Source organism: Macaca fascicularis, chromosome 19 (genome assembly GCF_037993035.2).
Source record: "Macaca fascicularis isolate 582-1 chromosome 19, T2T-MFA8v1.1".
In the NCBI taxonomy this organism is placed as follows: domain Eukaryota; kingdom Metazoa; phylum Chordata; class Mammalia; order Primates; family Cercopithecidae; genus Macaca; species Macaca fascicularis.
In genome coordinates this window covers 50,635,498-50,651,434 of record NC_088393.1, presented here as the reverse complement: position 1 = coordinate 50,651,434, position 15,937 = coordinate 50,635,498, and the positions used below count along the sequence as shown (strand labels likewise).

The window sequence follows — 15,937 nt, the reverse complement described above, 5'->3', positions numbered from 1 at the left end:
TTACTTAATCAGCAATTTGATGTCCCAGAAGGCATGTTTAGAGGTGATGTCACAGGGCTGCCTGTACCTCACAGCAGAAAGGGTGTGGGTTATCCAAGGGTCTGTAACCATGAACTGGAAATGTCTGTAACTGTGAAAGGGAATGACACCCACTGGGTTATGTTAAAAAATTGATGTAGGGAATTCTGTAGATATTGGGAGAAAAAAATACACAATGTAAACCCAAACCCCATTCTGATTCTCTCACCATCTTAGGGCCATCTTGTCTGTCTTTGAATGGTAGCATAGGGATTTTTGTATGTTTTCAAAACTGTATACTGTTGGATCATTTTTAAACTATGAATAAATCCCAAACTGGATCAAGTAACTGGACACTGCTGGAGTCTCACTTTTGACCAGGAGAGCTGACAACATCCTGCTCCCCCTGGCCTGGACACTGTCTGGCTCAGGGGACTAAATGCTCTCTAATTATGGAGAAAGAAGATGTTTTGAACATTCATCATTCACTCATTCACCTCTCACAGCCGTTGACCTCTCAAACCTCTTCCCCACTCGTGGATTTCATTCTCACTTTACTGAGCTCCATTTCTGTCCCTCATCCATTTCAACATGTGGTGGGTCCAGGTGGTGGCTTCTGCCCATGGTTTTGTAAAAAACAAAAAAAAAAACAAAAATAAAAATAAAAAAGACTTTCAAAACTGCTTTGCCGGACACCGCCCTTCAACTGACCTCCACCTGCAGCACCATGATCATACCAGCAGAATTTCAACACTTTTTCTGGTAGTCAAATGCTTTCCATCTCTCATTAGGAAACGTGACTCTCTCCACGCTGCATAAACATTTCCCAGTAGAAATGAACACAGAGATACTGCCTGTGTGATCCCAAAGGAAATGGTTTCTATAAGAACATGTGAAAGCTGCAATTATAGAAAAGACCACCTAAAACATACATTATGTAGATGATTCTCACCATTCCTTTAAGAGATACATTGTAAAACATGACATTAATACTTATTCTGGAAGAATAAAGCATGCATACTGTTTTCTTAAATTAATTTTAATAAGGTGGTTCCTCCCACGTGCCCAGGCTGGGCCTCTGAACAAAATTCTCCATCTTCAGGGGCAATGCCTGAGAGCATGACATGGACTTAGGCCTGATATGCAGCCATCCCTGTCCACCCTGTCCCTGCTGCAGGACAGTACCAGCCCAGGGCCCAAATCTCCTACTGAAGAGCTGAGAGAGAAAATGGAATATCCAAAGCCTCTTAGCTTTCCCCAGTCCACTGGAATGGGTACCAGTGCAGTCCATTTGCCCCTGAGGACACCCACCTATTGGTCTTTGGCTTCTAAGAGTCACACCTCACTGGCTTCTCTGGGTCTCAGCTGCTTTCACTCTGCTGAGCCCTGCTCTTTCACATGGGGGTCACTCCCCTGCAAGGCATGTCCTCCAGCTCCAGCTGACAGGTCAGCCAAACCAGAACCAAGAGAATGAACAAAGACTTCTATATCTAGTATGTCCAGCAGAGAACCAAACTGTACAAAAAATAAAGAAGTAGAGATGAACACAACTCCCCTGACAACATTGTGTCCCAAAGCAATGTCTTCTGTGCTCCTCATTAAGGAGCTCACTGTCCCTCAAATAAAGGTGCAGAAACAACTAGGTAACCACATGCAAGACAATAAACTTAGAGAACTGTATTTCCAACCATATCAAACAATTATCTAAAAATGGATCAGTGAGTTAATTATAAGATCTATAACCATAAAAACATCTTAGAAAAAGACATAGGGGTAAAACTTAATGACCTCAAATGTGCCATGGATTCTCAGGTATGATCCAAATACATGAGAAAGAAAAAGGAAAAATAGATAAATTGGGCTAAAGACGCAAGCCTTTTGTGCATCAAAGATATTATCAAGAAAATAAAAAGACCAAACACAGAATGAGACATAAAAGTTGCAAATCACATAGACAATGATTTCATGCCCAGAATAGATAAAGAACTGCTACAACTGGATAACAAAAAGACAAACCACCAATTTATACAAATGGGCAAAGGACGCAAATAGACATTTCCTCAAAGAAGATATGTAAATCATCAAGAGGGATATGAAAAGAAACTCAACATCATAGTCATTAGGAAAATACAAAGTGAAAGCCACAAGGAGATACCACACTACACCTACAAATATGGCTACCATTCTTTTCACATGTTAAATAACAAGTGAAAGCCTTATGCAGAATTTGGAATCCTCATACATTGCTGGTGAGAGTATAAAAAGGTACAGCCACTAGGAGAAACAGATGTGCTATTCCTCAAGAAGATAATCATAGAATTCTCATATAAAAGAGCATCCATTCCTAGGTATGTACCCAAAGAATTGAATGGAGGAACTCAAATAGATACTCGCATGGGACTGTTGATTGCAGCATTACTCATAAAAGATAAAATATGAAAACAATCCAAGTGTTCATCAACACATCAATAAACAAATGTGGTGACACATACAACAGGATGTAAATCCGCCATAAAAAGGAAGGAAGCTCTGACATCCGCTGGAATATACATGGACTTTGGAAACACTATGCTAAGTGAAATATGTCAGAAACGAAATAACATATATATATATATAAAAAATTCCATTTACATGAACCATCTAGAATAGGCAAATTCATAGAGATAGAGTAGAGATGATCAAGGTCTAGGGTGGAAAATACACGGAGTTATTATTGTTTCAATGATACAAAGTTTCACTTTAAAATGACAAAAATTTTCTATGAAAAACAGTGTTGATGGGAACTTAACACTCTGTATGTGGTTAATTCCACTTGATTGCACATTTTAAAGTGGTTAAAATAGCACGTAATTCACAGAACTGTGAAAAATCGATTTCTATTATTTAATTCACCGAGGCTAAGTTGTTTGTTATAGCAGCTAAAGCCCGTGAATACATCATCTGACCCAGTGTTTTCCATGAAACGTATCACTTTTTCAATCAAGTTAGCTGGAAGCTCCCAAGCCCATGTGCAGTGCTCAGCCCCAGACATCACTGTCCCCAGGGTATACACAGTGCCGCCTACTGCACACACACACACAAACTCACAGAAGGTGACAAAAATCTGCATTCGGGACATCCGATTGTGAAAGAGGGAGAACAGTGAACGTGGAGCCACAGAGAATGGGACTCACTGGGCTGGAAGGTGATGGAGCTGTAATATAACATATGTGTGACCTCGAGTGAAATGTGCAGATCCTTGTGGAATAAAACACACAGCCTGGCAGGGACTTCGGCCACCCACACTTCCCTTCCAGTCCACCAGAGGGCGGCAGAGTCCCTCCAGCCTGGAGCCTTCCCAGGGGAGGCCGACGTCCCTCAGCAGAACCCATAGCCAAGCAGGGTCCACCCTCACCAGGGTCACCTTGGCCCAAGACCTCAACGTCCTCCATGCTCCCCACATGGACTCTGTCAGCTCCTCCCAGACCTGGCGGCCGCCAATCTAATACCACTCCCTCTGCTGGCAGCTCCTGCTCCACAGGCTTGCTCCTTCCCTGGGCTCAGCTAAAAAGACATCTCCCAGGGCAGCGATGGTGCACACGAAGCCACATTGCACGCTTTCCCCTCGTGACCTCCCTCCATCCTCATCAACTCTTTCTGTCACTGCTCCCTAAATGCCCGCCCGTGCTCCATCTGTCCTGTTCTGTGGGGCATCCCAGGCCAAGCCTAGCGCTGACACAGAACAGCGGCTGCCTGAGGGCCCACAGCCTCCCCGGGAAACAGACAGGCACCCCGTGACCTGTCTACCCGCTGCACCCCGTGGGGCTCAAAGCGTGTGTGATGGTCACACACAGGCACCGTCCAGGATGTGGCCGCCTACCCCCATCTGTCCCTTGGGAAGACAGACCTCTCCTGTGTCCCTGCCAGGAGAAGGGGATATTATTGCTCTTTGCTCCCAGAACACAACTCACCCTCACCTGCCCTCTCAGGGGTGACCAATGTCCCTCCAAACAGAATCTCTGGCGACTGCCTGTTCCTCCTCTACAGAGAGCAGCTTGGCCAATTCAAAACCCTCAGGATAGACCCCTGGTTATGTCAGCGCATGCAGGGCTGAGCCCATCATGACCACAGAGTAAGTCGGGATGAATCTCTCCAGCTCTAAACCCCTGCTCTGTCCCAGTCTCCCCTTCCTGTGTCTCAACGAGCCATGTTCCACGGGGTTCCTGGATAACTCCCCACTTCGTCCTGCAGCACCATGGGGAAGTGTACTGTGCTGACCACAGTACAGTCAGCTGGGCACAGAAGAGAGGACACAAAAGATGGTCAGGAAGAAATGAGAAACCCTGAGTCCTAGCTCAGCCACCAGTCCCCAGGGAGCAATGGAGTGACTGAGAACTGTCCTTTGACCATGGGACTCACAGCCCCCACTGAGCAACCAGCACAGGCCTCTCCTCCCAACAGGCATGAGAGATTCACCGTGCACACCTCCAGGAAGGACAGTTTCCTGTGGGACACCCAGGTCCTGAATGTCCATCCTTGGAAGCTGCAGTCAAGCTAGACACAATTAGAGAAAGGAATGGTCCCTGTCACTAGGCAACACACAGCTCACCCACAGCACAATGGGGTATCCCTGTGACAGGAACCTGGTGCAGCTCCAGCCTCCTGCACTGAAGGGGAGGGCTAGATGGGGATGAAAGAGGGCAAAGGGCACAAATGTGCACCCCGACCCAGACCCATGGGGACAGCAGGAGGCTGAGACCCAGGACTGTGCTTGCCCAACCTACAGGGTATGTGTGTGACCGTGTGTGTCTGTGTGTGTCTCTTTTGTGTGTGTGTTTGTGTTTCTGCACATAGTGTGTGTTGAGGATTGGTGACAGAATCACTGCTGAAAAAGGCAGAGGCCTCCACAATTCCCAAGGACCTGACACACAGACAAAAGGTAAAAGAGAAGGAGGGACAAGGAGGCAGGACTGAGAGGGGCGGGGACAGAGAGGTGCCCTGGGAACAGACCCCACCCATGAACCAGAGAAGTGCTCCTGCCGCGGGAAGAGGCTCAGCACAGAGGGAGGAAGGACAGCACAGCTGACAGTCGTGCTCAGAAAGATTCTGGATCCCAGGCTCATCTCCACGGAGAACACACAGGCAGCACAGACCATGGGGGCCCCCTCAGCCCCTCCCTGCACACTGCACATCACCTGGAAGGAGCTCCTGCTCACAGGTGAGGAGAGAACTTCCTGGGAGAGGACAGGAGGAGCAAGCAGAATGATTGGATGGGGTCTCCTGGAGAGTATGGGGTTCTTAAAAATGAAAGTCAGCACTTTGGGAGGCTGAGTTGGGTGGATCATGAGGTCAGGAGTTCAAGACCAGTCTGTTCAACACACTGAAGCCCCGTCTCTACTAAAAATACAAAAAAATTAACCAGGTGTGGTGGTGTGCTCCTGTAATCCTAGCTACTTGAGAGGCTGAGGCAGGAGAATTGCATCAACCCAAGAGGCAGAGGTTGCAGTGAGCGGAGATTGTGCCACTGCACGCCAACCTGGCTGACAGTAAGAGACTCTGTCTCAAAAAAAAAAAAAAAAATACAGGAAAGAAGGCTCTGTTGGAGCCTGGAGAGGGAAAAATATACGCAAGAGGGACAGGGGTCAAAACAGGAAAATCACATTGAACCGGAATTGGTAAGAGGAAGGAAAATCTCAAGTGTTCTTGTTTCCTGGTTAATCATCACTGGACACCACATTTTGAAAAATGATAATAATAACTATTATCAGATTGCACTTCAAATGAAAATATAAGCAGGGCATGAAACATTGTCCTCAGCAAAAACCTCAACAATTGAGGAAAGAAAACAAAATAGCCCTGGCATGGAGGGCCCTTGGAACCCTCACATCTGCAAGAGTCTGCAGCCTGTCCCAGGCACTGGGGTGCAACCAAGATCATAAAAGTCCCTGTCCTCAGGGAGCTCATGCTCTCATGGGGAGGAAGACAGACATGCAAAGAGATCTAGAATGTGAGGTCAGGTGTTGACAAGAGCTCCGGAGGTAGCAGAGCAGGGAAATGTCAGAAAGGGAAAACCCAGAGTCTCTGAAGGAGGTGTCAGGAAAGAAGTCTAAGGATGCCCTGATGTGAGCAGGACCTGAGGGCAGTGTGGAGGGAGCCGTGCAGACCTCTGGGGAAGAGAATTCCAAACAGAAAAATACCGAGGTCAGAAGTGTTGAAGGAATGGGGTCATGCCACTGACCTTCACCCAGTAGGACAGTAGGACAGTAGGACACAAACACACAATCACACACACACACAAAAAGAGGTATGTGTGGATTTTGTGTGGGTGTGTGCGTGTGTGTCTTCAAGGCTGATGACTGAAGAGATCTTCTCAGGACGCATGGCCCCATCTTTTCACCCCAATACATAGGTCTCAATATTGACTGATGCTCTCTCCACCTACTAGCATCACTTTTAATCTTCTGGAACTCGCCCACCACTGCCCAAGTGACAATTGAAGCTGAGCCAACCAATATTTCTGAGGGGAATGATGTTCTTCTACTTGTGCACAATTTAACCAAGAATCCTGCTGCCTACATCTGGTACAAAGGGCAAATAATGGACCACCACCATTACATTACAGCATATATAATAGACACTGAAAGAATTATATTTGGGCCTGCATACAGTGGACGAGAAAGAGTATATTCCAATGCATCCCTGCTGATCCAGAGTGTGAACCAGAAGGACGCAGGATCCTACACCATAAAAATCATAAAGCGAGGTTACAAGACTGAAGGAGTAACTGGACATTTCACCTTATATGGTGAGTGATTCCACATGATCCCTGGGTGTTGGGGGGCGGGGTCACTTCTACTTTGCACACACAGGATGGTCACGCCTGGACTGTGCCTGTGTCCCTCTCTGCATTATGTCCCATGTTTGGGTTTTGGCATTTAGTGTAGGACACACACAGAGGAGACAAACCTCAACAGATCAGAATTCCTTTCCTGTCTCCAGACCCTGCAGACACTTGCTGCACAGGAAGGACAGTCTGATGGGGGGCGTGTGCTCAGCAGGAGGAGATCAGCCTCAGACAAGCACCTCATGCCCTCTTCATAAACTTGACCCTGAGAAAGACCCTGGAGAAGTGAGTAGGGCTTTGCCAAAGAGGACCCCTGAGATACTCTCAGAGCAGCTCAGCCCAAGAAGCCTCAACCCCAGACCCCATCCCTAAATCATTACTCCAGATAAAGCTGAGGAGCTTGTGTCACTTCTGGGTTGTGGCAGGGCTTACTGGGGCAAAGGATTCACCAGCTGTCTGACGACTGTGTCTCCTGGAGCTACTCACCAGCCAGGGCTCAGCCCTCAGAACCTCATCTGGTCAAGGACAGAGCATTCTTCACCTGACACTCAGAGTGGAGAGGACAGAAAGACAAGCTTTGTAGGCCATCAGCCAACTGCCTTGTGGGGCTTAGGACACTCCATAGGTAGTCTAATGTCCCCAGAAGCGGAAACAGAAGACAGAAAATGTACCTGGCAGCAGCTTGTCCACAGAGATCTGACCTAAAGGTGCTCTCTCATGGAAGTGAATAATAATAAATGCTGTTTGTGTGAACACCTCCACTGTGCCAAGCATTAGGTCAGGTGACTGTGAAGAATTTACAATTTATTCACAGATAGCATGAAAAGCCACAGTCCATTGGCCATTTAGCTTATTTGACTGAGAGATAACTGAGGCACAGGAAGGCACAGTCACTGAACCAGAGTCACACAAACACAAAAGGCAGATCAGGGTCACATGAGGTCTGTCTGCAGCCACAGGCCCATCCTCTCCTCCACCAGAAGTGAGGGCTTATTGGATTCCAATGACCCTGTAGTAATTTATTGGCTCAAATCCTCTCTTCTTAGGCATCCAAACCTCAGAGGAGTGAGAGCAAATGGTCAGCTGAATAGTCTGCACTCCAGAACTAAATCACCAGTCTCAACCATCAGAGTCAGTACAAAAAATGTCCAGGCGTCCCCCTCAGATCTTAACCCCTATCACTGAACCTGAAATCCTATGTTTCCCATAGTGTCCATGTCACTGGCATGACAGGATAAAAGAGAGGGCCTTGTTTTCATTCCCCACTCACACCCTGCACCAGCTCAAGTCCAGTGAGAGACACACCCTCAGGTGCTCTCACATAACAAATGAAGGAATTGAATGAAGGAATGAATGATCCATAACCTCTTTAGAGACTGGATCTTGGATGCAGAATCCTAGGAAATTCTCGCCACACCTGTCCCTTGTCCTTCAGAGGCTGACACCCACGTTTCATCCCCCCACTTCCTCTTGCCCCTAAAGCCATCCCACTTCATGTGTTACTCTGAAGCTCTTTGGCCACTGGAGGGTTTTCAGGGCTCCCTGGTCCTGGACTGTCGGGAGCACATGGTCCCTGGGGTCACTGAAGTCACTGTATGCCCCACTGTTCACTGTCATGCTGTCTCTGCCTCTCTCGGCTTCTCTCTGTCCCTCATCTTCCTCCCACTTCATTCTACCTGGCAAGCCCTGTCCTGCACAGCTTCTTCCTCCTTCCCTAGGCCTTCCCCAGACACTCCCTCTAACTAGTCTGACTGTTCTGTTCCCTTCCTGCTAACACTGTGACCTGGCCCACCTCCCAGGAAATAGGAAAGGCACAGAAATCAACTGGAGTTGCCACTCCTGAAAAGCTTCATCTCAAGCCAATGTCCCCAGGTCACTAAGAGAATGATCTTCCACTGTATCCCCATCCAGGGATCTTTCCCTTTGTGAGGCTGATCTGTGGACAAGACCGTGGGACAGGGATAGGCAGCTCCTCCATCCACTCTTATAATTCCCAAACAAGTTCTTCTGGCCTCCTGCACAAAAAAAACACAATTTATCCCGATGGTGATTTGCAGTAAAGAAAGATTTTAACGAGTCCAAGTCTGCCAAACAGGAGGACAGAGGTTTATTATTACTTAAATCAGCCTCCCTAGTGGATCACGGGTTAGAGATTTTCAAGGATAGTTTCAGGGACACAGGACGGAAAAATGGGTAGTGCTGATTGTTTGATGATGGAATCATGCGGGCGGAGGGAAATGATCCGTTTGTGCTTGAATCCGCCTCTAGGTGGGGACCACGTGACTGACTGAGCCATTAGTCATGGGTATGGATGAGGTCAGCAGGTTGCCAGAATGCAAAGACTAAGAAACATCTCAAAAGACCAACCTCAGGTTCTACAATAGTGATGTTATCTATTGGAACAATTACTTACAAATTTTGTACACTCTGACCAAATGACATTTGAGCAGTAACAGATTGTGGAAACTGTGCCTGCACTTTAGCAGAATTCAGTTCCCTCCTATAATCTTACTCTCATGGTTTTTCACCAGTTTTACAAAGGCAATCCCTGGGCAAAACAAGGGTATTAGTTTTATCGAGGAACTATTATCATTGTTTCTTCAAAGTTAAACCATAAACTACATTCCTCCCATGGTGAGCCTGGCCTATGTCCAGGAATGAGTGAGGGCAGCCAACCTGAGACTAGATGCCAGATGGAGTCAACCGTGCTAATTTTGTGTCACTGTTGGAATCGTTGCACTGACTCACCAGGGAGTCAGAGGCTGGACAGGCCTGCAGTCTCCAAAGCCAATGGGCTTATTTCACCCATTTCACTTGTGACTCCATCCTCAGCCTACTATGGAGCTCACATTCTCCAGTCACTTCCTGGAGACTTCTGGTTTCCCATCAGGCATACGACAAGCTTGAAATTTGTCACTCTGTTCTAACAGTAAGTAAACAGCTGAACAAACTCAAAAGTCAACAACCCATTGAAATCCCTCAGAGATGGCCTGGCACAGTGGCTCAAGCCTGCAATCCCAGCACTTTGGGAAGGTGAGGCAGGTGGATCACGAGGTCAGGAGACCGAGACCATACTGGCAAACACGGTGAAACCCCAACTCTACTAAAAATACAAACAAATAGCCAGACGTGGTGGTAGGCGCGTGTAGTCCCAGCTACACGGGAGGCTGAGGTAGGAAAATGGTGTGAACCCCGAAAGTGGAGCTTGCAGTAAGCCAAGACCGTACCACTGCACTCTAGCCTGGGCAACAGAACGAGGCTCGGTCTCAGAAATTAAAAAAAAAAAAAAAAGTGCTGTTAGAGAAATGAAGAACGCTTTTGATGCTTACTGGTAGAATGCACACAGCTGAGGAAGAAATGCCTAGCTTGAGGATGTGTCAATAGAAACTTCCAAAACTGAAACAGGAAAGTTCAAAAAGAGTGGGGGAAAAAAAGTGGGACAACATATTCTACTTCATATTTAACATTTTTTATTGACAATAGCAATTTTTAAATTTTGTAGTTGTGGGACAACTACCAAGGCTGTAACATACACGTAATGGGAATACTGGTGGTGTCGGGGACCTGTTGGAGGTGGCCAGAGGTTGCTATCTGATGGTTTTACTGCCTGTGCCACATATGATTGTTTCCTTCTGATGATGCCATTTTCATAAGTTGGTGTTGTTCGTGTGGGGGACACATGAACCATTGGCGACTCACTTAGAGTCTTCCTAATTCACACAAACTTAAACTCTAGTTGTACTTCCTGAGGTTAAGAGAAAATGAAGAAAGCGTTTCACATACCTGTTTTGGGCTCCTCCCCATTTTTCCTAACTCTGCACAGAAATTAGAAACAGGGAGTTCTTTCTATATTTACTAACATAACACACATCACTTCTTTTAATTCGGCATCATTCCTCCCTTTATGTAATTGACACACTGGCCAGTTCTGTCCCTTTAACGGGACTCTTTCTACTTAAGGACTTGCTAATTTCAAATCACCTTTGGCATCTTTCTTTGAGCATAATTTGATTCTGCTGGAATTCACCCCACACCTAAACCTTAATTGGGTATCAAGAGAAATACTACTACCAGCAATTGATCTTAGATGTTTGAAACATCAGTTAAAATTTCCACTTATGACAACATTTTAAAGTTTCCTCCAAAATTATTTTTGGGTCCTGTTACTAGAGTCAGAATATAACATGAGGTCTAAACTCCTGACAACTTTTTAATGGAAAAATTACAGTATTACAAATTGAGCATCCCACATCTAGAAATCCAAAATCTGAAATGCTCCAGAATCCAATGCTTCTGACCACTGATGTGATGCTGAAAAGATGTTCTTCAAAATAAAAAAAGAAGCTAGAAATCCAAAACACTTGGTTTTAAACTTTCTGCATAAGGAACACTTTATCTGTATGAACTATAGGCATGAAGCTGTACGGGAGATTTCTAGAACCTCCTCAACCTGCCTAACTGAAACCACACAGCTATGGAACAATGCCCTATTCCCCCGACCCCAGCTCCTGGAAACTACTGTTCTACTCTCTGATTCCCTCTGGAATCCACTGAGATGAGGTACATCGAGTAGTCAAACTCATAGAATCAGAGAGTAGAATGTCTAATGACAGAAAGTTTCTGCAAGACTTCTTCCCAAACATTGTTTTAATAGCCACCAAACACATATCGTCCGTGAAGGCCAGACTTCCATCATCAGTTCATGTTCGCCCTTTCCACCAGTCAGTTCTCCATTTTCAGATATCCACATGTATTTCTAGAAACAACCAGATGGTCCTCACCTTCCCTCTACAGGGGGAAGGGAACATCATGGACACAAAACAGGGAACATGGTCCTGGTCCAAAGCTATCAGCTCTTGCCTGTCCCCATCACTCTTTGTAGGTCATTCCCTGGACTCCATCTTTAGAGGTCACTGGCTCAAGTCAGTCACTATGAGACAACTGGGAAAACTGCCCCACCTTGTGGCGCCACTGCCTGATGACTGCACTGACCCCCAGGCTTGACTCTGGTCTCCCCTGTGTTTTTTCTGCTGAAGTACCCAGTCCCAGGCCAGGCTTCCCAGTACCCAAAGGGTTTAAGGACAATGGGAAGTTCTATCATCCATCTCTAGGATGTTCTTGAAAGGGAAGCTGCAGATAAAACATATCCTGGGGGGTAAAGTAATACTGAAACTAAGAAGATTCCAGCACTGCATGCTCCAGGTGAGGACGACAGGGTGGCCAGGCAGGCAGTTGGAGAGGGAGGGACTCAGAGGGGCACTAGGGGCTGTGACTGCTGGTCCCATGCCTTTCCATGACCCAATACTGCTGCTCAATTCACACATGAGAAAGTCTGTGCTTCTCTCATATAAAGCAGGCAGCCTCACAATCTCTGAGCCCTCAGATTGCCATGCGTCTGTCTTGTAACACACACACCTGATATGGGCTTTTAAGGACTTGGGTGGGCTGAAAGGTGGGAAATGCCATCTCTGATTGAAAAATGTCTTTGGAGGAATCAAAGGTGCCACACAGGGCAATCTTCTCTCTGTTATCTGCACAGTGGAGACTCCGAAGCCCTACATCTCCAGCAGCAACTTAAACCCCAGGGAGGGCACGGAGACTGTGACCTTATCCTGTTATCCTGACACTCCGAACGCAAGCTACCTGTGGTGGATAAATGGTCAGATCCTCCCTATCAGTCCCAGGTTGCAGCTGTCCGAAAACAACAGGACCCTCATTCTATTTGGTGTCACAAAGCGTACTGCAGGACCCTATGAATGTGAAATGAAGAGCCCAGTGAGTTCCAGCCGCAGTGACCCAGTCACCCTGAATCCTGTCTGTGAGTATCTTCTGTTCCTCTGTGAGCCAGGCTGCCATCCCAAATACACATGGCCAGAGGCCAGGCCTCCCAGTCCCTCTCGGGTGCAAGTACAGAGACCTTTACCCCTGGACATCAAAGTTGGCCATGACCACAAAGAGTAGCCTTAGGCTTGACCAACAATGGGAGAGAAGAGGCTGCTCCTGTCATGGGAGATTCAGGGTCCACAGGTTATGATGGGAGAAACAGGGGAATGTCTCACGCTCCAGATCAGTGAACACAGCAGGGATTTGGCTGGGACTTCAGTGTTGTAACTTAGCTCACAGGGTCACTGTGGCCCTTCCACAGACCAGGATTTTCCCTTCCCTCTGACAACATCATCTGTGACTTTATTCTCTTTGCTCCAGATGGCTTGGATGATCCCACCATTTCTTTTTCGTACACCTGTTAGCACACAGGGGAAGTCCTCAAGCTCTCCTGCCTCACAGACTCTCACCCACTGGCAGAGCTTTCTTGGCTGATTGATGGGAAGTTCCAGCAATCAGCACAAGTGTTCTTTATCCCCAAATCACTAAAACATGCAGAGGAGTCTATGTCTGTTTCATACATAACTCAGCCACTTTTGGAACAAATCTCATAATCCAGAGGATCATAGTCCCTGGTAAGTGGGTCCCTGGGGCACTGGCAATATGTTTTCCAGTGAAGCCTATCTGGCTATCAGGGAAGAGTCACCTGCCCTCTGCAAAGGGAGAGGGAAAATCTAAAACCCAGGACAGGGAATATGTTTCTGCTTGAAAACCACCAGCTTTTGCCTGTCCCCTTCACTCTTTCTATATCATTCTTTAGACTATACACTAACAATGAACAATGTGAAAGGAAATTAAGAAAAGAATTTCCATTCACATTAACATCAAAAGGAATGAAATATTTTGGAATAAGTTTAACCAAAACTGTCTAAGGGTTATACCTTGAAAACTACAGAGCGTTACTGAAAGACATTAAAGACAACATCAGTACATGGAAAGACATTTCATTTTCACAGATTGGAAGAATCAATATTGTTAGGAAGACAATACTACCCAAAGTGAGCTGCAGTTTCAAAGCAACCCCTACCAGAATCCCAGTAACATTTTTTCCAGAATTACATAAACCTGTCCTAAATCTGACCTGACAGGCTCTTATTAATGACTGCCACAACACAGAAACTGAGGAAAAGATGCAATCATGGAAACGTGGAAAGATTTGATGACGTAGAAAATAGCAATCATTATTTCTCACATCCCAAAGCCTTCAAGAATATACAAGTGCCGCATGACCACTACGGAATCGACCAAAAACTAATCACCAAGCTAGAAACGTGGTGAGAGAAAAAAAGAAAAAGAAAAAAAAAGGCAGGAAAGTATTTGGCCTATCACTTCCCACTTTTGCATACTTAACTGATGCTGAAAACAAATATGAGCATTTTAGGTTTTGAATCTTTCCGATTTGGGATGCTACACCAGCAAGTATGTGACAAACGTTTCAGAATCAAAAAATGTCAGAAATCCAAAACACTTTTTGTCCTAAGTCTTATGCATAAGAAACACTCAATCTGTGTGAACTATAGGCATCGAGCTGTACAGCAGATCTCTAGAACTTCCTCGTCTTGCATAACAGAAACTGCACGCCCACAAAAAACTTCTGATTCTCCCCACTCCCAGCATCTCTCTTCTCAAATTCACTCTGGAATTCACTTACATGAGGTCCCTAGAGTAGTCAAACCCATGGAATCAGAGAGGAGAGTGTCCAATGGAAGAAAATATTAGCAAAACTTCTCCCCAAATTTGTCTCATATACATCAAACACACATAGTACATGAGGACCAGATTTCCAGAAGTTCATTCCCACCCTTTCCACCAGTCAGTTCTGCATTTGCAAATGTCCACATGTGTTTCTGGAAAGATCCACATAGTCCTCACCTGTCCTCTGCAGAAGGAGAGGAAACTTAAAGAATCCAGAATAGGGAACATAGTTCCGCTCCTAAGCCACCAGCTATTGCCTGTCCCCTTCACTCTTTCTAGATCATTCCTTGCACTCTGCTCTGTCTTTGGAGGTCACTGGCTCAAGTAAGTCATCATGAAACACCTGCAGAAAACTGCCCCACCTTGTACCTCCACTGCCTGATGACTGAACTGACCTCCAGGCTTGACTCTGGTCTCCCCTGTCTTATTTCTGCTGAAACATCCAGTCCCAGGCCAGGCTGCTCAGTATCTTCAGGATTTCAGGACAATGGGAAGTCCCATTATTACTCATCTCTAGAATGTCCTTGGAAGTGGAAACTGCAGAGAAATCATATCTGGGGGGGCAAAGTAAGTTGGAATTTGGAAGGGGCCCAGCAGTTGCACATTCCAGGTAATGAACCCAAGGTGAGCCAGCAAGACAGTTGATTAGAGAGGGACTGGGAGGGGTACCAGGGGCTGTGGGTCCCACTGACCTGTCTGTCCATGACCCAACACTGCTGCTCAATTCACACTTGAGAAAGTCTGTGCTTCCCTAAGACAGAGCAGGAGGCCTCAGAGTCTTTGAGCCCTTAGATCATCATGCATCTGTCTTGTGACACACGCACCAGCTACTGACTTTCAAGGACTTGAGTGGGCTGAGAGGTGGGAGATGCCAACTCTGATTGAAGGATGACTATGGAGGCATCAAAGGTGCCACACAGGACAATCTTCTCTCTGTTATCCACACAGCGGAGCTGCCCAAGTACTACATCACCAGCAACAACTTCAACCCCATGGAGAATAAGAATGTTGTAGCATTAACTGTGAACCTAAGACTCAGGGCTACACCTATGTGTGATGGGTAAATGGTCAGAGCGTCCTGGTCAGTTCCCAGGTTAAAGCAACCCGGTAAAAACAGTATCCTCATTCTAGCAAATGTCACAAGAAATGACACAAGACCCTATGAATGTAAAATACGGGATCGAGTTGGTAGCATCCCCAGTGACCCAGTCACCCTGGAGGTCCTTTGTGTCTTTGGCTCCTCTGTGGACCAGGCCACCAGCTAAAATCCAAACGACCAGAGGACAAGCATCTCAGTCTCTCTCACGTCCAAGTACAGACACTTTTATTTCTGGACACCCGAGCTGGCCATGACTCCCTGCCCTGGGAAAACCTGGGTAGGCACAGCCTTAACCAAGAATATAAGGTGAGGAGATACTCTCATCATGGGAGACTTGGGGTCTGCATCCTGTGATGGGAGAAACAGGTGAATACCTCAGGCCTCGACTCAGTGAACACAGGAGCGGTTTGGCTGGGCCT

At 46.4% G+C, this 15,937-nt stretch overlaps 1 protein-coding gene across 1 annotated transcript; it reads left to right on the top strand.

Moving 5' to 3' along the window:
- The first annotated feature begins 1,159 nt into the window (after window positions 1–1,159).
- LOC135968421 (pregnancy-specific beta-1-glycoprotein 7-like) lies at window positions 1,160–15,684 on the top strand. The gene is made up of 5 exons (XM_065535113.1): window positions 1,160–1,292; window positions 6,443–6,802; window positions 12,381–12,659; window positions 15,368–15,472; window positions 15,551–15,684. The coding sequence occupies exons 1-5, from the start codon at window positions 1,160–1,162 to the stop codon at window positions 15,682–15,684; spliced, it is 1,011 nt and encodes a 336-aa protein (XP_065391185.1).
- The last annotated feature ends 253 nt before the right edge of the window (window positions 15,685–15,937 follow it).

What these genes read in the sequence shown, in the direction of transcription:
- LOC135968421 (XM_065535113.1), top strand. Translation starts at nt 1,160, where the DNA reads ATGCAGCCATCCCTGTCCACCCTGTCCCTGCTGCAGGACAGTACCAGC. An exon ending in TCCCCAGTCCACTGGAATGG is followed by an intron (nt 1,293 to 6,442) that starts GTACCAGTGCAG and finishes TCCACCTACTAG; the next exon opens with CATCACTTTTAATCTTCTGG. An exon ending in AGTCACCCTGAATCCTGTCT is followed by an intron (nt 12,660 to 15,367) that starts GTGAGTATCTTC and finishes TTATCCACACAG; the next exon opens with CGGAGCTGCCCAAGTACTAC.